The 24,837-nt window shown below is 36.7% G+C and overlaps 1 protein-coding gene across 7 annotated transcripts in view; it reads right to left on the bottom strand.

Annotated features, from left to right (window-relative positions):
• Window positions 1-24,837, bottom strand: part of BIRC6 (baculoviral IAP repeat containing 6) — a 172,908-nt gene that overhangs the window by 93,580 nt on the left and 54,491 nt on the right. For 6 of the 7 annotated variants that reach the window (XM_057415403.1, XM_057415396.1, XM_057415397.1 and 3 more), the window contains exons 25-45: window positions 24,236-24,550; window positions 23,719-23,818; window positions 23,049-23,263; window positions 22,665-22,870; window positions 22,022-22,368; window positions 20,826-21,045; window positions 19,763-19,896; window positions 17,095-17,232; window positions 16,239-16,366; window positions 15,702-15,833; window positions 12,868-13,083; window positions 12,316-12,499; window positions 11,719-11,874; window positions 11,160-11,293; window positions 9,501-9,654; window positions 8,627-8,743; window positions 7,495-7,649; window positions 6,177-6,303; window positions 5,258-5,368; window positions 2,323-2,456; window positions 1,178-1,305 (exon numbers count right to left, since the gene is read on the bottom strand). In XM_057415403.1, the coding sequence (XP_057271386.1) occupies window positions 1,178-1,305; window positions 2,323-2,456; window positions 5,258-5,368; window positions 6,177-6,303; window positions 7,495-7,649; window positions 8,627-8,743; window positions 9,501-9,654; window positions 11,160-11,293; window positions 11,719-11,874; window positions 12,316-12,499; window positions 12,868-13,083; window positions 15,702-15,833; window positions 16,239-16,366; window positions 17,095-17,232; window positions 19,763-19,896; window positions 20,826-21,045; window positions 22,022-22,368; window positions 22,665-22,870; window positions 23,049-23,263; window positions 23,719-23,818; window positions 24,236-24,550 (3,551 nt within the window). The remainder of the gene's footprint in view (window positions 1-1,177; window positions 1,306-2,322; window positions 2,457-5,257; window positions 5,369-6,176; window positions 6,304-7,494; window positions 7,650-8,626; window positions 8,744-9,500; window positions 9,655-11,159; window positions 11,294-11,718; window positions 11,875-12,315; window positions 12,500-12,867; window positions 13,084-15,701; window positions 15,834-16,238; window positions 16,367-17,094; window positions 17,233-19,762; window positions 19,897-20,825; window positions 21,046-22,021; window positions 22,369-22,664; window positions 22,871-23,048; window positions 23,264-23,718; window positions 23,819-24,235; window positions 24,551-24,837) is intronic. The other variant, XM_057415401.1, reaches the window with a different exon arrangement.

The following is a 24,837-nucleotide window of genomic DNA, read 5'->3' as shown; positions in this document are numbered from 1 at the left end:
ACCCTTTTTTGGTGCTTTGCTTCCATTTTATGACATTTCAGTTCACCTTTGATTTCTCTCTCAGGAAAAACCAAAAAAAAACTAATACATTTCAAAAACTATTTTTTCCATGCTCTCATTTAGCTTATTTCAAATAAATTATGGCATGAAGATAAGCATTCCAAGATTCATTGTGAATTAGTGATTTTGTTATATTAGGCATTTTTTGTATAAGTGAGTATCAGTGTAACCTGGTAAGCACCACTTATCCAATTTAAGTTACTAAAATAAAATGTCTCAGAGAAGGCTGAAACTGTTCTCTGCATGATTAAAGAATAGATAACACCAAAGTGCCATCTACTGGGAAGCCAGAAATTAAGGAAGTTCATCCCTAATTATATAAATCTTTTGCCTGGGGATGACCAGAACACCAGTACTAGAAATAAATGATAATTCCTCATGCACTTCAGACCAAATAATAGCCAGATTAGTGTACTACTGCTTACACAGTAGTTTTGTGCTCATTGACCTAGCCTTCAGAAAACAGAGCTTTCTCTTATAAAAGGCAAGCCATAAGCTCTTATCTCTCCTGGTCAGTGGCACATGTTATCTATACTAGTGGGAAGACTGGTCGTCAGCAGGCCCCAGAAAAGTGGGGCAGAAGGCATTTTCCACTGTTTGGTGAGAAGAGAAACAGAAGACAAAACAATAAACATGCAGTTTGCATGAACAGAATTACACAATCTCATATTTCATCCTACCACGTTATAAAAGCTATCCATATGACTTTCACAGTCTACATGTAATTCCTAGAATCTTTCATTAATTCAGGGGTCTCAAAATACTCTTTTTAAAATAGTTAAACTAATCAACAGTGCTCCTATTTTAGGGATTACTTTAACAAGGCCTGTATTGTAGTCTCTATAAAACCATAAAATCAGTCCAAACAATTGTTCAGTGCTTTTATTCATTGTCCCTCAACACACAGATGGCTGTGTATGGATTCCAGTCGCACTCTTCCACGTGCCAGAAGCACCCCAGATTTTGCTGGTAGTGCTGCAGCAATATCTAAGAACTCCATCTATATATAATTTGACAGGATGACACGGAGAGTCATATACATCTTAGTTGTGATTAATGCTCACATAGATTTAAAGATAAACAGGGCATGAAAATAAAAAAAATAGTTAGTATTTACCTTTCTGTTGAAAGTATATGTATTAATTTCAATAAAAATTCACTGAACATCTGAGGACAAGTTGAAGAAAGGTGCACTTGTAATCGAGTAAGAAATTCTTGCATAGCTTGTGTCGCTGTTGGACCAACCTAATGGGAAAGGCATTTTAATAAGTTTTATAAGAACCTGAAATGTCTTCAGAACAGTGAGCAGTATCTAACAAGAACATTTCCTAAGAACAGAAAAGTATTATGTAGCTTAACTTACTTTCTGAAAAATTTTACAGAGTTTTCACAGGAGAACTATTCTGTATAAATTTATATTATGTGTTTTTCTATTAGTAACCATGAGTAAAAAGCAAATAATTCTTTGCCTAAGACTCATTTTGCAGATTGAGATTTTCTGTTCAGCAAGGCAAACTATGCATACACACAGAATACATTTCTGTGCTGATCTGAATGCTTTTTCACAAACCACACATTTACATGCAAGTGCATTAAATTAAAGGAACAGAACAATATTTAAGTTCTGGAAAAGACTATGTAATTTCTGGAAAAAATTCTGGAAAACACTGCATCCTCTGTCCCCTAAATGAATTGTTTCAGATTCCTGTCTAATGTTACATACAATTAAGTTAACTTGGGCTTTTCATTCAATCACTACTCACAGATGTTTCAAAGACTGTAAAAACAAAAAAATAATAAAAAAAAAAGTTGAAATTAGGAGCAACAGTAGATCCCACATGAATTCAGAAACAGGTAGAAAATAAAAGCATAATTTTAAATTCTGAAATTATTAGATATTTAAACTCAATCTTCATTGCCATTTTAATTGCAACCCAGTAAGATTTCAGGAAGCTAACCGAACTCTTACTTTCTTCATGCATGCAACTAAGGAATCCTAATAGGGAACACATTCACTGATATACGACATGGTATTCTCTCCCTGTATGAAGTCTCCAAGTAGTTGCAAAAACTTATGATCGCTACTCAGAATGTATAACCAATATAAACTTGCCTGCAGTTGCTCAGAGCCAACTAAGACTATAACCAAAATAAAGAAACAAGCCAAGAATATACTTCATTATAAGTAACACATATTCATGTCAAGTGTACTGAAATCCTATTATGAAGAGGTTTTTTTCTCTTATTTTAATTGCTAGTTACCTGTGGACTGTGTTGATTTGTTCCATGAGGATTAGTGCCAGAAAGAAATTTCACTAACACATGAATGAGGTTTGGATCTGACACCAACAGTTGGGCAGTACTTTCCTGAGCTCCAATGGCACTGCTTGGACCAGCTTAAAAAAAAAGACATAAGAATTAGATCCGTAATCTTAAGCATTCACTGTAAATCAAACATTTATACTGCATATCCCTTGTATTTATTTCATGATGTGTACATATTTTCAGCAAGATCAGCTACTGCTTACTCAGACTTACAATTTTGAGTGTAGAGTTTTCCATTAAATACAGATATAACCCCCCAAACTGTTCCACCAGTGTTCCAGGCTTCCTAAGGCAGTACTCCTGAAAGTAGAGCTTCATTTTGTAGAAGTAACATATACAGACATTTCGATTTGTTTTTGTTTGCTAGTCAAACACTTGAATAAGGCTTAAATGCACATATTAGTTTGCCAGACAGAGACTACGTGTTCTATTAACTTGTAAACAATCAAGACACTTTTGTCCTTGGCACATTCAGAGACTTATTATCATTGACTAGAACTGTAGAGAACTTAAGGCATAAGAATTCTGAGAACCAGAATTAGAATTAAAATACACCCTTCAATGATCAAACAAATGAGCCTTATTAAATGTGAAGTCTTACTCACTTACACACTGAATCAATTCAGAACAACTTGAGAAAAAGCGTAACTACCTACTGAATAAAAATACATATTCTTATACTATCACACTTATCTAAATGAAGCTACAGGTTCCTGCTGAAGATGCAATCTCTTTCAGACTACCTCATCGTACGTAAGATTAAATTAAGAGGAAATGATGCTCTGGCAGAAGAGCTTGGCTGGTATCCCTTCACATCCCAAGATAAGATTCTTAATTAGGGAGGCTGTTGAAAGCATCAAATCATGAACTACTTACTAGTCACTCTGTTTATCAGAGTCTTTTTCATTCACAATACTTTCCTTAAACTAAGGGGCATTAAACTAATGATCCCTAATAGGAGTGAAATATCCTTTCCAAAACCAGAATGAAACCCTGATTGCTTCTATCTCAATTGAAAAGCTTTCAGAAAAATGAAATAAAAATAGCTTTAGAAAGACACTTGCTATAAAAGGAATCCTTACAAGAAGATGAAATGAGAAAATAATTCAAAGTAAATTTTCCCTTAACAAATACCATTTTATTCTCAAACTATAAACAGGTTTTTTACTTTAAATAAATGCAGAAAACTAATGCTGAAAGTATGTCTGGCAAAACAACACAAACCATTTTGCATTGATTTATCAACATTAGTAGTGGAACAAGACTATATGGCTATGACTGATGGCATGGCAATAGCTGGGGTTGAATATAAGCAAGAAAGCATCCCACAGCATTCCAGTTTCACTGTATTCTAGACAATAAGCCTGCTCTAGTTTATATTCCATATTGCAAAAGTTGAAGAGGTTAAGTGTTGTCTGGCTGAGGGACAAGTCTTTAGAAAGCAAACACATGATTTCACAGGTTCTCTACAAGAAAAAACAAACATTTCAGAATAGAAAAGCCTTCCATGGCAGGCTGTGCCTTGGAAACACCAGTCTGAGTGAACTTCCCAATTTATTTTCCATGCTGAATCTGCACCCCTGAACATTACTGAAGTAAAACATACAATACACTGATGTTCTCTCTAAGGAAACAAAGTAAGTAGGTTGATGGTGAGGAGTGTTTTTTCATTTTTTTTTTGGCAGGTGTTCCTGAGTATATCATAACACAAGTTAAAACCAAAAATGATACTCAGGTCTCTAATAACATGGCAAGCTCTAGCTCTTGCACATATACTTAGACCTGTTACATTACTGCCTTTTGTGTTACAGGTTTTTTTTAAGTTCCTTATAAACAATTTTGAGATTTAAGACAAATCACTATTGCTAAAACACATTCAGCTGCAGCTGACAACTAATCAAATTCGGGTTAATCTGAATTTGGTTATTCTGTTTTTCAGTTTTCTGCAACTTGCCATCGTTTCAACGTAACTGCATAATTCAGACTTCGTGTACAGCTTCACTTCTGAACTAGATGTCACATGACTTTGTCCAAAAGTACCGAGTATCCAAATTAATTTTAAAATATATAGATAAAACTTAAATATAAAATATGAAAATAAAATAATCTAACAGCAAAAAATATCACTACAATATAAAGCATACCCCCCCCTTTTTTTACTATATTATATTTATAGTCTAACAGGTCTTGTTTGGCATTCTAGCTCAGTTTTCAGGATGCATCTACACTACGTGCTCTGTCAGGTAGCGTTTATGTTCAAAACGCTGCTCTCACACAGTATTTACAGCGACAACAATAGCAGAAGCAAAGGAAGGGCATGTGAGGAGAACATGATTAGTTCTTGCTCAAGGAACAGATGAGTAAATGCACTTTGAGAACAACTTGACACATGACGCCTGTTTACTTGAGAGCAGCTGTAGCTCTGAGAAATTTTCCTAGCCACCTATAGTTATCATTGTAGATTTGCTTCTACCCGCCTTCCTTTACACAACATTAAATGACTCCAGATGTCACCCATCAAATACTGATTTTAAACACCATCCTTGCACAATTTGTCCCTGGATCATGTAACCAATTAAGGTCATTGCTCTGAAAAGAAATGGCTGGGGTACTGAACTGATCCCTGAAAAATATCTGGTACTCCTCAGGTAAGAATTTCTGAAGCACAGAAATTACACAGCCTGAGCTCTCATTCTGAACAGATTTATCAGCAAGTAATGGCATAACGAAATAAGATTTTCTGACCATGAACTGACCTGCCCTAGACAGTGGTTACTAAAAATCCTAGCATACGACAGTTCCCCAAAAGAATCTGCCCTACACTCCAAGCATGAGGAGGGGAGAGAAGGAAAGACAGCAGGACAAAACTTACCATTAAGCTGCATATTTGTCATGAGAGTTAGGCTATGAAGCACAAGGCACCACGTTCGGAGTAAGGTATTCGGGTACCATGCCAGAACTGACAGGAAGCTAGTTACTGAAGCTGTCAAGAAAAACATGTTCAAGCTTTAATCTTCAGCGTATTACTATACATTTCTTATTTTTACTGTAAGGTGCTGTGTTTATTATTATTGTTATTATTATTAATGTTACTCCTCTTGAATTTACTTTGTTTTGTCAACTACTGCTCCAGGAAGTTAGGAAAAGAAGCCTCACCAACACTTCAGATGCTGTCCCACAGAATTTACTACAGTGCCCACACCCTGACATCTCAGAGCAAATGAATCAAAGAAACTGGTTCCAAAATGCTCTCATGGAAGTCAACTTAACAGGTTTGTTACAGCAGGCACTAATGTTTTGAACTATAACCAGAAGAGACCCAGATTCTTAACCATACAGTATAACATGTAGAAAAAAAACAAATTCTGTATATCTTTGTACTACCATAGCAATTTGATGCCAGAAAGTAATAGGGCCTCCCACCTCCTCTAACCCATTTGATAAGTCAGAGAAGTGCATACAGGCAAACAGCTCACCTTAGACTAAGACATGAATTTTAAGAATCCCTCCTCAGTGTAATGATGAGTTAAACCCCACAAATTTTACACTTTAATTTCCAAGGAGATTACGCAAATTCATCTTCTCAGTTACAACTAGCCACACATTTTTCATGTTAAGAAGATAATGAGCCCAAGGGCTCCTTAATAAGAACACAGAAATTATCCTAACACCTATCTTATCAAGAATATTTACTGTAAAAATTGATTATTTTTAGTCAATACCCCCAAAAAACCCAACAAACTTATCTTACAGTTCCTGAAAATCATCTTCCCATATTTAATGTATCTTACCTTGGTTCAAGGAAATGACAGGTATTCGATTTGCATTATAAAGGAAAATATCAGTGCCACTATCTTTACTTCCAGAGGAGCTGGAATTCAGGCTTAATGTGAGCCATAACTGTAAAAGGGATTCAAGCTGAAAAGAAAAAAAAAGGGGGGGAGGGGGGAGAGAAAACCCACTATCAGACCAAAATCACACTCTAGAGTTCTGGAAAAATGCGTAACATGTATCTGTTTTGATTTCAAAAGCCTTATCTACATTCTCAGCTGCTACTGTTTTACTGATAACACACACACACACACACACACACACACACACACACACTCCTTTACTGAATTTGCTGGATTTGAAGACTCTTATAATGTTCAAGGCAAATTCAGCATAACTAGAAACTGCATCTGCTATGTTTTTGTAACTGAGTTCTCTAAATACAGTTAAGCTTTTCTTAAGAAGTTTATTCAAACTTATGTTAAGAAAAAAAAAGCAGCTTTACAGACATTTCTGAGCAGTGTGTATCGGAACCTTATACTTGTAACCTTGGTTTGCATCTAAGCTTTGGAATGCCTCAATATAGTCAAGCAATGTTTATCACTCAACCAAATTATTCAAAAGGCCAATTTAACTACTGGGAAACCTCCTTTACTACCATGGACACACTGGTGCTGTCTGAAAAAAATCCCTTGAGGAAAATAACTACTCAGATATTCTGGGAGAGCATCAAGGTCCTTTACACCACAAACTGTTATTTTGGATGAGGTATTTAAAGAACTACTGAGGAACGGGTCAGCCACCCAATTAAAATATGAACAGGTAGGCAGGTACCTCATCACTTATATAGCACACATGGTGTTCCTTCGGATGTATCAAAAAAGTGTTGCTAAACCAATGACTTCTCAAAAGACACTTTTAACATTTAGGATTATTGAATAATTCAGGTTGGAAGGGATCTCTGAATGTTATCCAAGCCAATCTGCTCAGGGAAGGTCCAAAGAAGATAGCTTGGAATTTATCCAGCTGGGTTTTTAAAATGTCCACAGACAGGAGACTGAGTACTAATGTGACAACCTTCACTAATAAGCTAACTATTATCTTGCAGTGAACCTATAAACTTACTTTCACTGTAACAAGAAATGTCCTGTTTAATAAAACCTTTCAGCAGCTTGTCTATTACATTATCGGTACTGTTGTCCATGCCAGCTTCACAAGCAATAAAGCATATAAACATAACAGGTTACTTGAATCCTAATTAGTAAGTAGTATACGAAAACAACTTCCTAATTTAGCAAGAAATACTATCGAAACATTTCAAAGTTCATAATTCTATACCTGAACATGGTGGACCTGCAGCATGGAAAAGAGTTTGTTGAAGCATGCACTCAGCATAGGTATAGATGACAACTGTACAACCAACTGAGAGTTCTGATTAGCAGCATGTAATCCTCTTAGCAATGAATCATCTGTTCCACTAGGAGACTGGGTTACTAAAAAACAAAACAAGAAGTGTCATCCTCCCATGAACTATTTTGTAAATGTTGCTAAAAGTAATTTCATGTTTATTTCCTTGCATTTTATACTTAAGGGAAAGACACTCGTAATTTACAAGATGCTCAATGTAGTGTTCAGCTGAGTTGGACTACTGGCTACCATACTATGAAAGGCATACTTAAATATCAGATATCTTCATTTTCACAAAAAACGCTTGAAAAGAGACCCCCACACAAATACATTTTCACAGTAAACATGTATTACAGGAGTGTTTTGGTAACACAATGGTAACACAAACAACTGTAACATCTCTTCCTTGCATTATGGTAAAACTATTGCAATCAATAATAAACTTCTACAGAATAAACGCTGAGGATGTCACTAAACCTACTCAATTATCAGATACTCAACTAATGACTGCATGTATATTAAGGTACCTGGAACAGCTACAAAGAAGCACATCTTAACAAGATAGGCAGTGCAACTCAGTGAAAATATGTTCAGAAGTAAATTGGCATCACGTGTGCTCTTATAACATAAAGCTTACTGAACAGCTGAGTTTAAAACTGTATTAAAATATATTCACTTTCATCATGAAATAGGTGAAACTGTCAAGTGCAAAGTAGTTTTCAAACATCTGAAATATCACAATGAATGCAAGTTCACAAAACCAGGAAACTTAACGTTCACTCGCACCTAGATCAGAAAATAAAAACAATTCCTCCACTGTAGTGCAACGTACTTTCAAAGAAATCCAGCATACTTGACCAGTTTCACAAAACGTTTCAGATACATGCACACACATAACTCAAAAATCTGATGGAAAAAAATCTCTAATGCTCAGCCTAACAAGAAAATTCAAGCAAAATGTAACTTTTTCCATGCTGCTAAGTGACTGCAGAAAAAATTAGCTGCAGATTTCAAAGCATCACGGTCATTACGTGAAGAAAATGATTTTAGAACGTGTAGTTACATGTAGGAGATGTGTTTGTTAATGCTTGTAGAATGGAATCAGCCTCCAGGGTGGACATCATTTTCAGCATCAGCTCAGCCTGCTGTTCAAGCCCAACTTCTAGACGTGCATCTAAAGCTACACAAAGCAACAAACAGGGTAAAACTGAATTATATCAGAGACATTTATAATCAGTTACTTCCTGTGCAAGCAATATAGCTATACAGTATATATTAAACTGAAAAAAACCCAAACCAAACAACCCTCAGAATTGTTAACAGGAAGATTCACGTTAGCATGTGATGGAAGCAGAACATAGAAACTTACACTCTGAACTGAACAGAAGATTCTTAAAGTGTAAAATACGTAATTCATCAAATACTAGATTTCTGTGACGCATATATATATTTCTTTTCACAGTCACTATAATAAACATACGCACGTTTAGTCACGTGTGATAAGCCTGCTTTTCCTAAAGTACCAGCTCTCAACCAAGAACTAAAAAGCTGGTTTTCCCCAGTGTGGCAAGGGAAAGACCTATCAACGCCAAATTAAACAAGTGTGCCACCTCATTCTTTAGGCTAGAGCCAATTACCCAAACTATCAGCCAACTAGAAAAGAGCTTCCCAAATTTCCTAAACCAGGAAAGATTTAAACATGCCTGTAAGTGAATTCAAAAATGCTAGAAAATAGGATTTTCTGCTGTATTAGGCTGATTTAAATAGAAACTTCACATAATTATTTTCTCAGCTACCACAGAAAAACTGTGGCATATAGAAAAGTTACTTCTTCCCATTTAATACACATAGGTTGGTTACATCATTTGATATGCAAAAGTGTCTAATACAGTATCTCAGAAAAGGAATCCTGAACACAACTTTAGTTCATTACTTACCTTGAGACACTGATACGCTCACAGTTTGTGATCCATTTTTCTCTGTAGTTACTGGTGGTTTTGCAACTGGAATTCCAACTCCTCCAATGTAAGGATTGTAATTGTAGGTGCCATAATCAGCACCCCAGTAATCATACCAGGTGCTGCTTATAGGCTTAAAAACCAAACAAAACAACAAAGAAAAAAAATAAACAGCAACTCTTTAGACTGCCCAAGTAAAAGAATAAGATTTGTAATGACAAACAACAGACACTGAAGTTACAAAAATTAAAACCAGAAGACTGGATGCAATAGCTTTAAAAAATTTTGTTTCCATTTTTATTGCAGTGTAAGCTACTGAACGTCAAAATCCAGCAATACAGTTAGCTATCTGAAAGACTAAAGAAGCCAATTATCATCAGTTTTTATTCTCATATTCATATCATTTTGTAAATTTGGAAGTGAAGACAGATATTTTGAGAAGTTATCTAAGACAGAATACTATACCATTAACTGTACTATTAAAGTAGCTTGAAGCCCCCGTGAGGCTCACAGATTATTTGTAGTGGGGTCTGCAAGAGAAAGAATTGAATAGTCTCCACTCAAATGTCAATTTAAGACACTAAGAAAGCATATGGACCACAAAACCAAAAAAAAAAGTAAGACTATATTAAGGCAATTTGTGTATGCCTGTCTTTAACGGCACGATCCAATATCAACTGTAATAAGATGAGATCATGAAGATATGTGTGGATGAAGTGGACTAAGGAGTACTACCACAGGAAAAGACAGAATAAAGGAAGGAAACATCAGTAACACAAAAATTAAGCAGAAGTGGAATTTTTGGCAGGGTGCAATTTAAAGAAAATCTTTACATGATAGGTAAACAGTGGAAGGATATATGAAGGAATATTGAAAAAAAATAGTGTTGTCTGAGCAAATGGTGAGAAAAATAATTTAGGTTAATTCAAATGAGGCTGAAGATGTAAGTCAATATTGTGAGGAGTGGGAAAACTCCAAATGAAAGCGTCATCCTTATGGACAGAGAAAAGAAACATTTTCTTATGAACAGCTGTGTTTCTTTACACCCAATCTCCTTTTTAAATATACCTTGACAATGTACTATTATATCTAAACGCAATTCTACTACCTCCTATATGTTTAGTACATCAGAGTATAAAAGCGCTTAAATTTCTTGTTCCATAGTGAATTAAGTTTTGAAGTCAGCTGTTTCATGTCATAGTCTGAAGCTGGTCTGACCACTATTTACTGCTGACTTACTTTTTTAAACACAATACTAGCAGTATTAACTCTATAAAGATCAATTGCAGAAGTAAATGGCACTCTATTCTTAAAAAAATAAAAAAAGGAAAAGAAACCTTATTTTTCTTTTATATTATGCTTTTGTTGCTTTTAACATGTGAAGTATGAGTTAACTCAGAACCTCTTGCTTATGCACGTAACTTCATGCAATAGCAAAATGGTTTGCAGTCAACTGAGATATGATAATGTCTGAGATGTGAGCACAATCTTTACATTCTTTCCTGTTACTCTACATTAAACCTTTGTAAAGGGCTAAAAGGTCTAAGAGATTAAATATCACTAACACAGAAGCGCAAAGAGAAAGGATTTCACTATTTCCCATGTAAAGGTTATCCTGAAAATGCAGGTATATCATACCTTGAAGACTTTGGCTGCAAGAGGATCTTTTTCTAAATCAATATCCAAAGGATCTATATCAACTTCCATCAGGTCTTGCAGTAATTCAAGATCAATGTCCTTATCTTTTTCCAAAGATGACAGAGGTGGAGCACCTTTGAATGATTAAAAAAGTATTAATATTACCAAGTACAAATTATAAAAAATATATATGATACTTAACAGATAATTTTAAGGCTTTTAATATTACAGCTCTTAATGGAAAAGTTGCCTATTTTAAATAATCAGAAAAATAACTATTTTTTCCTGATTAGATGTAAAATTAAGTGGAATTGCTCACAGTCTGCCTATACTTTCAGAAACCTATTATGTCCCTGCCCATGGCAGGGGGGTTGGAACTAGATGATCTTAAGGTCCTTTCCAACCCTAACTATTCTATGATTCTATGATCCTATCACCAAAAATAGTTTACTGACATTTTGATAGATGAATAACAGCAAAGTTTGTGGGTTGTTGTTTGGTTTTTTTTTTCCACTTTTCCCAGTATACTTATATACATCAAGGTCATGGAATAATCTACCTGTGATGTCATGGGTCAAAGGCTCATCTATTGTCTCCACTAACTGAACTGTGGACTGCTGGAGAGAGTCATCAGAATCCCCAGCCGAAGCTCCAGCATCTTCTCCCAAAGCACTTTCTTCCATAGCTTCAGCCGCTATAGGCGCCAACAACTCTCCTATGTATTAGATTAAGCAGACAACCAATTTCAGTTACAAATTAACACCACAGCCAACACCACAGTCTAGGCCAACATTCTGTTTTTTTTCACCTAACTCTAAGCTCTCTAAGGGCTACTTCCTCAAGCGGAGGAGCTCTGAATAATCTTCATGTAATCAGGGCCATACAAACACTAACTTAGCAATGCACAAGTTACCAATTCAGGATTGATGGCAACTGTAATTTTAAATTGCATTCTTTACACACTAATCTCAGTATCATGGTGGTTTTATTTTGATTTTGGTTTGTTTTTTTTTTGTTTTTTTTTAATTTCTTTTTTTTTCCCCTATCTTAACAGTGTCAGCAGATTCTAACATAATAACAAAAACCCCTAAAAACATTGAAGGAAGAAAGATTCAAGGGTAACGTACATTCTGAAAAATATAAACATAAACTAAACCTGCTAGAATATCCTGCAGCATACAAGTCAAAGAATACTGAGCCCATGCTCCTCCCCAAGAGATGTCTCCTCTGTTAAAGTCAGTTCCAACAAGAAGCAGCAACAATCTTTCCAACTGAGTCTCATTTACAATCTCACATAAATGAATTGTTGGTCTTGTAGCATTGGCAATTCTAGCAAGAACCTGTAAGAAAAAGAAATATATGCCTATTCATACTTAACACTGAAAATATGTAGTAGCTTTAAATTTTATGATTGTTACCTTTCGTATAGAAGCAAATGGAGCATTTTTACTTCCTTAGATTTCGTAATTTTACAAGTGTACTTATATGAAAATATTTTTTAAGTTACTATTTCTATGCAGTTTTGAAGCCATCATATTCTAAGTTACACAAAAGGTGACAGATAGAAGAACTACCTCACCAGATGTTATTAGAAATTTTAATGCTGCAGCTAATTTTTACCATCAAGCCTGCAAAAAAGCAGTAATAGAAAGCTAATACAATGCAGTGTTCATTGCAACTACAAAGTGATGTTCCATAGTCTGTTTACCTTACAAACAAACAGAAGTAAATCTGCATGACAAGTAAAGTCCATGGACAAGAGAAAGAGCGCCAGCTTCTGCACTACTGAAATGCAACGTTCATGTGCCAATGTAAATGGAAGTGGTTCAATTTCTGGAGTTTCCTTTGCTGTTGATACTTCTGTATCTAAAGTAGAACGAGGCCATTCTGCAGTCCGACGTAGGCGTATTAAGTCCTTGAAGTGCTGCAGAAATAAAATTTGAAAAAACATTTTCAAACAAAGCTCTGAATCTTCTCTCAGTGAAAATCTGAGACACTAATACCAGAACTGCAGAATTTTTTTTTAAAAAGTGAGAGAGAGAGAGAGTAAAAATACATGAGAATCTGTAATAGAATTAAAGCTTTACTGGCAGAAATTCATTCTGGCAGCATGTTATCTCGGGTGACAGTCTCATATGAAAATCAGTTCAGGACAAGTGCCAATTAAGCCTTTATCTTTGACATAAAACATATTGAGAATATGTTTCTTATTTCCACACCTGCACATAAAGCTATAGTTACCAGGGAGCAAACTGCATATAAAAATATCTGATCTGGAAATTTACCCTTACAAGAATGCCAACTTCTTATTTTTTCACATTATGTAAATTATCGATAAGTTATAACTTCCTTAATACTTTCCAGGGTACAAAGTGTCCATTAGCCACCATAAACTGAACTAGTCTAATACTTGATCAGGCGTTAAAACTACAACCTTTTGACAGAGGGCCTATGTATTCAACAGAGGAAAGAAGGCGCTTTGATTAATCCTCCCATCCACCAAGGGCACACATTTAGGAGCTCAGTTCATTCTATCAGCTACACAGGCAGCCTAAAATTAGTACAAATGACTCTTATAATCTCACTTAAGTAGTGAGTCTACTGAAGCAGACCAAAGAAAGAACTATTTACTAACACACAGGTTTCAGCTTTCTCCTAAATGCAATGAATATTTTAAGTTACTCACTTGTCGTAACTGAAAGCAATTAGTAGGCAAAATAGTTAAAAATGCATGAAATGCAACTATCAAATAATACAATGGCTAGATGTTAAGACAGTGTAAGGGAAAATTCTTTAGTTCCACATGCTTTTTTGATGCAAAATGGCTGCTATAAAGTGAAACTTAAATAGCTGGACAGCATTATTTCAGCCAGTGACTGGTTTAAAGATATTTCAAGTGGGCCACCAATGGAGTAGCCACATTCCTAAAACCTGCTGGAATAAAGCAGAAGATAGTGCAGGAAAGAACAGCTCATGACAAGCAAAGTTAGTGAAAACTTAGAACTTGATTTTTATGCTGGTGTTTAAATTTTGTTGTTGGTTTTTTTTGTGTTTCTATGTTTTAATTTTTCTTTTCGTAATTACAGGAAGTTCTAAGATTTCCATCTAGATTGCCTGTAAGAGTAACATTCTATAATCTCTTTCCGCAGGCCTACTTGCAGTCATCTTAACAGGCATCAGTAATTCTGGAACTAGAGAGTAAATATTTAAAGTCTGGTAGCTAGAAAGGTTTACACTTTTTTTTTTGTGTTCCCTGCAAAGTCCATGTTGCCATCTCCAGAAATCCCTACATTTCAGCACTTCATCTCATAATCAAAGTAACTCTTTAACTACCATGTCCACTCCCAGTATCTGGGGCTTACTGCAAGATGCCACTATTTGCATGGTATGTAGTTTTAGGGAGCTAAGAAGCTTCTGAGAAAGTTCAGAAAGCATTCTCAGAAGTCATATTTATCAGTTTGGAGAGACGGTCATTAGCATGATTATTTTATGATTACTCAACCAGGAGATAATCCAGAAGAATATCATGCATAAAAGTTAGCCATATAAAATGCTATTTTACGTTTTTCTCAAGGACTTGGGGGTGTTGGTCAATGAGAAACTTAACCGTGAGCCAGCAGTGTGCACTCGCAGCCCAGAAAGCCAACCATATCCTGGGCTGCATCAAAAGGAGCTTGACCAGCAGGTCAAAGGAGGTGATCCTGCCCCTCTACTCTGCTCTTGTGAGACCTCACCTGGCGTATTGTGTGCAGTTCTGGTGTCCTCAACATAAAAAGGACATGGAACTGTTGGAACAAGTGCAGAGGAGGGCCACGAGGATGATCAGGGGACTGGAGCACCTCCAGTATGAAGAGAGGCTGAGAAAGTTGGGGCTGTTCAGCCTGGAGAAGAGAAGGCTGCGTGGAGACCTCATAGCAGCCTTCCAGTATCTGAAGGGGGGGCTGTAAGGAAGCTGGGGATGCACTCTTCATTAGGGACTGCAGTGATAGGACAAGGGTAACGGGTTCAAACTTAAAGAGGGGAAGTTTAGACTGGATATAAGGAAGAAATTCTTTACTGTTAGGGTGGTGAGGCACTGGAATGGGTTGCCCGGGGAATCTGTGAATGCTCCATAACTGGTGGTGTTCAAGGCCAGGCTGGACAGAGCCTTGGGTGACATGGTTTTGTGGGAGGTGTCCCGGCCCATGGCAGGGGGGTTGGAACTTGATGATCTTAAGGTCCTTTCCAACCCTAACTATTCTATGATTCTATGTCTACTGGTGTATATTATCCAAAGTTTAAAGTATGACTGGCACTTCCAAAGCTTCAAGCTTACTGGTGATTTTGGCCATGACTACTTAACAAAACCCCTGTAGATGGATGAACTACCTTTCACAATGCAAAAAATTTCCAGATGGCTGCTGTTTTCAGCATCACAATACACTTGATAGCAGCCATGATGAAACACCTGTTTAAGGTCAACAAAGGACAAAAATGACTTTGCAGGAACAGGTCTTTTCACACAAAGGACAAGAAGTCAGTTACAGTTTCAGAGCATCGTACCTTTGAAGTAGCCTGCTTTAGTTTTGCCTGTTCTACTAAAAGTTTGTATGATGATCCTTTGTTGCTTTGTATTTTCTCTTTTTCCATCTGTTCCACCAAAGCCTTCTGTTTTGCTTTTAATAAGTTAAGTTGCTAAAAGAAAATGTTAATAGGAAAAAATGAAAATTTAAGCAATAAGATGTTAAAAGGATCAGTATGTTCATATGATAGCAATCTTCAGTTCAAATTGTAACTTGAGCTTTAAAATACTTTAAAATTACAGCTTAGGTACTTGCACTCAGGTGCACCCAGATCTATCTAGAAAGTTCAATTTATTGTCCAATATGAGCCACAGAGTGCAACAGTACATTCCAACATCAGTTCTTCCAGCAGACCCCATGCCCCATGGTTTGAGACAAATGACAAAGAAGTTAGGCAGCCTTTAGCTACAGAACCAGACCTATGCAAAAGCAAGGCTGAATGAGTCCCAGGGCCAAAGCTATTCAAAGAAATGAGATATACGTGTGTGAAAATAACCACTACCATGCTGGAAGTCACCTGTTTATGATGCACAAGCTGTTTTCTGATCTTTCGGGAATACACTCTATCTAGGATACTGTTGCCTTTAGTAGATCTGCTCAGACTCTGAGTGTGAAGGCTATTATTTATAAAACTCCACTGGTTTCCTAATAGGAAAAAAAAATAAAAAAAATCCATATTATTAAACTTCACTTAACTCCAAAGAAAAGAATTTACATTGCAGCAATGGTTAGCATGTCCATACACTAAATGCTAAAGAAACATGCAAAATCTAACTCTTGGAGTGTTATGCAACTATCACCACTGATGGTAATGTTTTTGTGTTATTTTAAAATCCAGTGGTACCATCTTGTTTGTGCTATTTTTAAAACATATAAGGCTGTGAAAGCAAGACTGTCATAACTAAAAATACCAAAACAGCTTCCGTAACACAAAAGTTTTATAGTTTTTATCTTTAGAAAAGATGTTCAAAGAAAACCACAGTTCATTCATTTCAATAGTAACAAAAATAAGGAGACAAAAAATGCATTTAGAAATACTGGCTACAAATACCATGGCAAATACGAGAGCAGTTACGAAGTCATTTTCTCACAACGCAAACTGCCTCAATACGGCATAATCTAAATTGCTTCATCATGGAGTCACAGAATAATATACAAGTATTTTACAAACTAAAGTCAATGTTGCATTTTTAATTTAAAAAAAATGAAAGATTATGTTTCTAAGAAGGGGGAAGCAGACAACAGTGCAAATAAAATGATCACAGCATCTGTTTTTAAAATCTTACTTTTCATGTGAATTGAATATATAAGTATTTGCACAGCTCCCAAACCAATACCCACAGAAGCAAGTTTTGATATTAAGTGTTAAATACCTGTCAAAAATCGATCCCTCTCTTTTCCATTCAGAGGCTTCTTGGCTGTGGCTGCTTCATCTTCAACAGTAGCTACATAATCCAGTAGCCTGGACACCAGCATTACAACCCAGCTGATCATGGGAATGTCTAAAACCCCTTCAAAATAAACAGATTTGAGTGTCTTAATGACGTTTTAAAGCCATAACAAACTAATCTTAAAGAAATCATAAAAAGCATTTGATGGCATACATTTCACTAGGCCACAAAGATTCCACACCCTTTTTCTTTTTTTAATGAGGATACGAGTCTGAGCACTCACAAATGAAGGAAGAAATCCAACACTCAGTATAGAATTCAGGTGCAAGAGAGTATGTCACAGTTCTCTAAGTCTGAGGAAGTCAGAAGTCAACAGCTTCACCTCTACTGTTAAAGCTAAAAATTAAGCAGCATTTAAAAGAAGAAATAACCAAAAATTGTATGTTTACATTTCCTAAAAAACAAACACAGAATGGCAGCTGCTCGCACTAAGACACATAAATTAGATGTCTCACATTCCATAGTGTGAAATTCCTCCATCAACCAGGTCTCCAAGAAGACAGCTAGAACCATGCACCTAAATACCTTTATTCTTACTCCTTTGTTAGTGTATTTTCATGTAGCTATTTGACTAAGATGTCAGAAAGCCAAGACTGAGTCCAGATGACATGAACCATGCTGGCAGCACTAGGGACTGGCTATTGTCTATTTGAGTCTCACACACACTAAATGCAGTATTTTTTTGTATAGGCAGAAAAAAACCCTACATCTTGCGTATCATGCATGAAAAATTTTTGTGCGCAAATCCAAACGTACACTTCTGAAGTGAACTCATGAGTGCTCAATAATGACCAGAAGCCTACAATTAATGACCGCTTAATCACAGCCATTATGCAGACAGCATACTTGTACATCATGTCAATACAGTAAAGTCATCAGTACTGGAGATTAAACACATATTTTCAAATCTGTGAACTGCACTGATAGCCACATTTAACTACACTACACTTTTCGTTCACTGACCTCAAAAACTTTAATTAGCTCACACTATTTTTAATTCCAGATCAAACAAGAAAACTAAAGCACAGAAATGCTTTCTCCAAAAATCACACACAGCAGCTGCCAGCCCAAGTAATCGGATACAGGCCCTGACTTAATTCCAGTTTCCTGTCCACAGTGGCAGAAAGCAACCCACCCAAAGCAGGCAACGGAACAGGAGGCCTTTCCATTACAGGACCTGAACAGGAACTGCAGACTTAATTGCAAGAATAAAAATGAGTAGCACTGATGACTGCTATATACCTTTTAAGTTGTCAGAATAAAAAGGAGGGAGGCCTGCTGCAGGGTGAAGTATACACCTTTTCATACTTCTGTCTAAATAAGTGCATTTCTTTCCTTTTTATCTCTTAAATAAGTAAATAAATAGAAATTTTCAGTTTCTCTCCCTCCCTCCAAGTGTCTTTTGCTTACTCCTTCCCCCCCCCTCTGCTTCAAAGCTTACAACTTCTCTCTACCCACACCACTCACCTCCTGCTCCGATTGTCCTTCTCCTTTCTGACTTTTTCCCCATTAAGTTTTCCCCCTCTGACACTCGGTTATTCATGACAGCTCTCAAGAAGGGATTTCTTCTGCCGCACCTGATGCTTCCACCACACATAATAATGCCCTAGTACTCACCTGTACTGTCCAGGAGGAAGGAAGCTGGAAGACCAGCAAATAAAGCTCTGAAGTATCAGTTACTTCTGCTTCCTAAAGTCCTCCATGAGGACAACTAGTAAGGCAAGAGCTATGAAAGGAATTGGCAGCTGTGGGGAGAGTGCAAACAGAAGTAGAGGAGATGTAAGCTTGGGTTTGGCTCAAATTAGTTAGAGACTACAGAAGGATATGGCCATGATAAAGTACAAGATAGGCCAATGGGAAGTAATAGGACAGCTTCTGACATGAGCTGAAGGCTTGTTTACATCAGGACACAAGGTAAATAAGTAAGGAGAGTCTCAGCTGGCATTTACCAACTTCACAAGGCTAAGAATTTTCAACAACCTATCTTCTACAATGCTCTGCTATATGTACATAACAAATGAAGTAGCCTAGAGTCTGATGTTTTCAAAAGTGAGCATTTTCTTCAACCTTGGGTGGTTAAGAAAACACAGAAAATCAAGTTGGCAGAATTTAACTTCAGTAATTTTTCAGGGTAAAAAGAAAAGGTAAGTTCTGCAGAAACCTCACAGATACACCTAATAAACTTGTCTTCATATCTGTATTTTACCTCAAAAGCTTGAAAGTTAGAAAAGGATCTCCAGAGCAGAAACGGCATGTATTTCCAAAATTCTAAATTCCAAAGTTATTCACAAAAGAGACTGGAGCTGTTTATACACTGGATACTCCCCCACTTAGTTAAAACTTTGAAGATTCCTAGCTGAATCAAAAGCAACCAAATAGATTTTGCTCAGGTTTAAGTGGGGGTGAGGGGAGGAATCTCTTTTAGCACCTAAAGAACAAGAAGTTTCAGCACATTTTTAAAGACAACTGTGTTTCGGAAATATAGTAACCAAGCAATTTCTTCTTTTAACGCACCAAATTGTGAGCTAGTCTCTCAATTTTCTAGCTTATAATGAATATGAAAATATACATTCCCAAATTAGAGGGCTACCTTCAGTTCTTCTGTGCACAGGTAAATGAGGTTGCAGTGGTGACAGCAGGTTATCCAGGAGATTAAGTAAGCTTTCTAAAACACCACTGTTGCTAAGCGATCTTTGGCCAATGCAAGAAAGCAACATGAAGACCCTAAAAATAAAATTTACATATTTAAGATTTTATTTCTTTTTCAGATCCAGTAATACCGTGACACACCCCTTAGAGAACAGTATTTCCCTAGGCTTTCATTGAGACACAAGCAGATTGCTACTGAAAGCAGTACTATGGACCCAGCAACTGAACTGGATTTCATGGTCTATTGTTGAAAGGATAATGCAGTGTTTTTAGGTGAACATTTTCGCTTTCATCCTCAAGAGGTCAGTAGAGCATTGTGCTTTGTACATCTGACATAACATCTCATCTGTTTTATTTCCTGTTAGATATGACCTACTAAATAGCAGGGTTAGAGAATTAAATATTCTTATATCTTTGAATTAATTAATTTCAAAAAATAATGAAGATAAAAATACTGCTGTCCAAATAAGGCAGAAAGCCACAGAACAGCAAATATGTTTGATTAAAATAAATGCTAATGTTTAGAATATCAAAGACCTCAATCAATAACCTGAAACAATCAATACAACATTCATTGCTCGGCTGTATGCTTTTGCTATTATCTCACAGAACTCCTTTGCATTAAATGCTAATAGCATGCTTTCCTGTCTCAACCTTACTTCCAAACACATTAGAAAAGCAGCTCTACAATAAGGGTGCACTTAAGCCTGGTAAAGGAGAAGGCAATTTTTGACACTAGGGAGAAATCCTGCTAGGTATGCAAAGATCTCCAAGTAAGGAAAAAGAGCAACTAATTGTAGTGCAAGCACCAAACAGGTGCAATAAAAAACTGAATTCAGACATTTATCATTTGCGGTGCTTTTGGGGACCGTTTCTTAAATCAGTGGAATAGAGATGGGTAAGCATCCTTCAGCCATATTTTGTCAATTCCAATGTTAAGTCATGAACAACAGAATTACTGAAGTGATTTAAAGGTAACATAGCAATACAGACTTACAGCTTACCTGTCTTGTGGGAATATGAGAAGTTGCTCTGAATTGTATAATTCTTGCAGTACATTTGACAGAAACTGACCCCACCATCTTTCTCCTCCACAGAGCTGAACAAGCAGAAGGCCAGTATGCAACCGTATCTTAGGGGTTCCACTGATACACAGATGTTTAAATAATTCTTCACAAGCTTGAGCATGGAAGGTACTTTGTAGAACCACAGGAACAGAGTGCCCTTTCAAGAAAAGATAACAAGCAGCAATGTTTAAGGAGACAAGGGCTTCAAAACACAGGAGGAAAGAGTTTGTAGGAAGTTTTAAACACTGTAAGATTAGACTAATTGGCACAGGGGGAAGGAGGAAGGAACACACAGGGAGATGGCAATTTGCAGGCAACCCATAAAGACCAGGCAATTTGGCCAAAACCAAATCTGTTTCATCTCCGTGCACATATTCCCACAGAATCTATGCAGAGTAAAAAGCCCTAGTTTTGCTTAAGAACAAACTGGCACAGAAAATTACAAGACAGCCGCAGGTGCCTATCAACAGGACAATGTAACACGTTTCACCTCTTTTTTTTTTCAAAGCAAGACAAACCCCACCGCTCCTACTCAGACTTCAATTCTGATTCTCCAAGAACTCTTCCCATGGCAAGTTTAGGAAATAAAAATCCTTACTGGATATTAACTATCACAAACTGTGTGGAGATAATGGATTTATCACTCCCCACACACAGCCCACTCCTCCCACCCCTCAAGCAATTTCTGCTTCCCCTCCCCATTTACAACTGTCTAATCCATCGCAGGTGTTGCACAGGCTTCGATCCCCATGGATCCTTCCACAAGCTGCTTCTAACTATAAAACCAATCTGAATATTCTGCCTGGGCAGTCTTTTGTTACTTCAGCAAACTGAATCAGTCCACAAAGGGATTAGATGAGTGTCTTATCAAAGGAATATGCAGCCAGGACTACAGAAAAGGGAGAAGGACCTCAACACCTTCTCCTGCCCTTTTTGGGAGCAGGAAGTGCTCAGGTCACCCATTGATGAACCTTTGCACTATGTTACTAGGTACTAAAATCACATTAAAACATATCTGAACATAGCTTTATAGAAAAGCTTTACAGTGAGCAAGTATAGATCAAGAAGTAGAAACACTTGCAAACTGTTGTTACTAACACGACAAAAATATCAAAACTTCAAAGAATACTAACCATTGGAAGAATGAAGCAAACTAAGCAATGTATCCAGTAAGTATCTAATGATGGTGCGTAACTGTTCTGTGGATGACATCTGAATCAACTCTTTTGGATCAGACTGCTCCTTCAGTGTTTTCCTGCTTGCACCTAAAGCAACTTTGAGTCTCTGAACAGCATGGTGAGCCAAGTTGAGTTGAAGCTGTAGCTGAATGCAGTCCTGATAAGCAGAAAAGACTCTGCTATCTTCTTCTACTGCCTTATCTGGCTTTCGTAAAAAGTACTGGGCATTGTTAGCGCTGTTGAGTGGTGGCAGGTCAATACTCTGCAGAAGGATTTCTAACCGGTGACAGGCCAAATTGTACCTAAAGGGAAACATTCCAACAGACAATTCAATAGATACCAGCAAATACCAATACGTTTTAGTCATCCTGCCAGAAGACAACTTCTGGTCCATTTTGAATGCACTGTTAAAACAGTAAACCGCTGTAGTCTTTTTATTACTACTATAAAAGATGTTCACTGATACAACTCTACAACAAAGGCAGAGTCTTCTTTAGTCTGAAGACTATCATGGGAAGAAAAAAATAAAAATACATCTATAATATTATGATATCCCAGTACTTTAAGTTCAAATAATCAGGAAGTACATTCTTCTAACCTGCATTGTATGTCTTCTTGCAGTGCAATCATCATTGCCAAATGTTGGTCAATTTCTGGCTGATTTGCAGCTTCACCTTCTCTGAGGGGATCATGCATTAGTTTCAAGTCATTTTCAAAGGGTAAGATATAGGTATGGCCATAATAAAATCCTAACGGGATTTTTGCTCTGGCATTTGTGCTACCATATCGACCAATAACAGTGATCTGAAAGAGAACACAACTATACTGTAACACAATTATATCAAAACAGGGAAAGTCAAAAATTAATTAAAAAAATACAGCCAACTAAAGTTTGGTGTAAAGAGAACTTAAGAGAAAGTTCATATATTACCAAAGATCAAGAGTTTAGAAGATAGAGTGTGCAGTCTATATTAACTTTTACCTTCATAAACCTGCAAACTGGGGGTGGTAACAAGTCATGTAGAATAAGTGAATGCGTGCTAATGTCAGTAGCCACTACCAGTCGCCTTCCATCTACTTCTTCTCCTAAAGTCCAGATGTCAATTGACAAAGAAGCCAAATCTCCACAAGTGGGAATCAATACATCCGTCAGCAGTATAGGTCTTCCAAAATCTAAGGTCACGAATCTTCTTGCTCCTAGCGGAAAAACACAGGATGGCCTAAATACCAGTGTGTGCTAAACAGCAAAGAGATGTTACTTCTCAGACAATAAAGTCTTTATCTACATATTGTTCAACAGGCATGTATTTCAGGCTAAAAATAGCTGCACAATCTCAAAATATCTTACTACAGCTTGCACACTCTGAAAAGAAATTTTGGCTTCAACTAGTTTGAAGTTGTTAGACTTTGTAAGCATTACTTCAGAGCAGGCTCTCTGTCCAGAGTCCCTCAGCTCCCAGAACTTTTACCTTGATAAGTATCACTGAACACTGGGACTTAAATTTCCAGATACAACAGAAATGCAAACTGAGAAATACCTTTTCTTTGGAAAGCCAAGTGAGACTGCAGCTAAGCAACTTACTCAACACTCTGGAACATATTCCACTTATTTGAAAATGTGTCAAAATTGTTATTAGGAATTCTGTTTTTACCTGAGTGCATTCGCTCTATAATAATTGACTGATGAGGTGGAGGTTGAAGAAAATGTGAAGCGTGAGATATTGCAAGGGCAAGACCAGATCCAAGCGGATTCTGAGGAGTGGGAAAACATCAGTAAAATTAAGTCATTAAAATCTATGCATTTATAATCTGCTCTTGTCAAAAGACTAAGAAAACCTCTTGTGATTTAAAGATGTATCATTTTGAAAATACCTTGTTACAGTTACATTTGAGCATGAACCATGAAAATATATTAAATACTAAGCTCAAAGGATTAATAATTCCTTATACAGTTAAGCTAGCTCCAATTAAAAGAAACCATTCGAGGTACTATTAACAACTCCATCATGCTTTCGTAAGTCTTCCTTTTCACGTAGTCTAAATTTAGTGCTGTACATTTCACATCTCGTCCAAATCAACAGTTTTTTACTAGCACCCAAATACAAATCAGATCCTGATACAGCTTAGAGCATTTTGTTTCCCTAACAAAAAACAAACAAAAATAATTACCGTTCTGGACTTGCTTGTATTTTTGTTATGTGCTGCAAGGTTAACTGTTGGGGGATCAATGACTGAACCAGGGAAAAGCTGAGCAAGTTCTGCATTAATAACAGCAGAAACTGCCTCGTTAGGTGGAGTCAAAGGTGGAGTCATGAATAGAGGAGTTGTTTTTGGTGTGGGTGGAATGACATCTGAAGGATGGATGAAGAACCCTGGGGCTGCTACTGGATTAGAAGGCACAGAGTTGTGAACAGGACCAACTGCTGATGCTGCTGCCGCTGCCGCTGCTGTTGTCTGATGCAGTTTTGCTTCCAGCTTAGCTTTCTGTGGGGAAAATTAAAGCAGTGTATGCAGCAGATAATACTTGTGAATATAGCAGTAGTATTGAATTCAAGTGCAACTTTCATTATAAACCCAAATTTAATAAATCCAAGCTACCTTCAAAACAGGCATGTTAGATAGCCAACTAGAAGCTGAAAAATGAAATACTATTCAACTTAACCTTCCTTGCTGAGGAATGTGAGTAATTAATTGCAGAAATCAAAAATAATAAAATACCTACAAGTGAACAGTAAAACAGGGTCAAGCACAGCCAAGCTTCATACTGACAG

This window comes from Pezoporus wallicus, unplaced genomic scaffold (assembly GCF_028554395.1).
Source record: "Pezoporus wallicus isolate ANWC-B61680 ecotype Strahan unplaced genomic scaffold, APGP_CSIRO_Pwel_v1 contig_5352, whole genome shotgun sequence".
Lineage (NCBI taxonomy): Eukaryota > Metazoa > Chordata > Aves > Psittaciformes > Psittacidae > Pezoporus > Pezoporus wallicus.
This window is presented reverse-complemented; position numbering and strand designations above follow the sequence as displayed.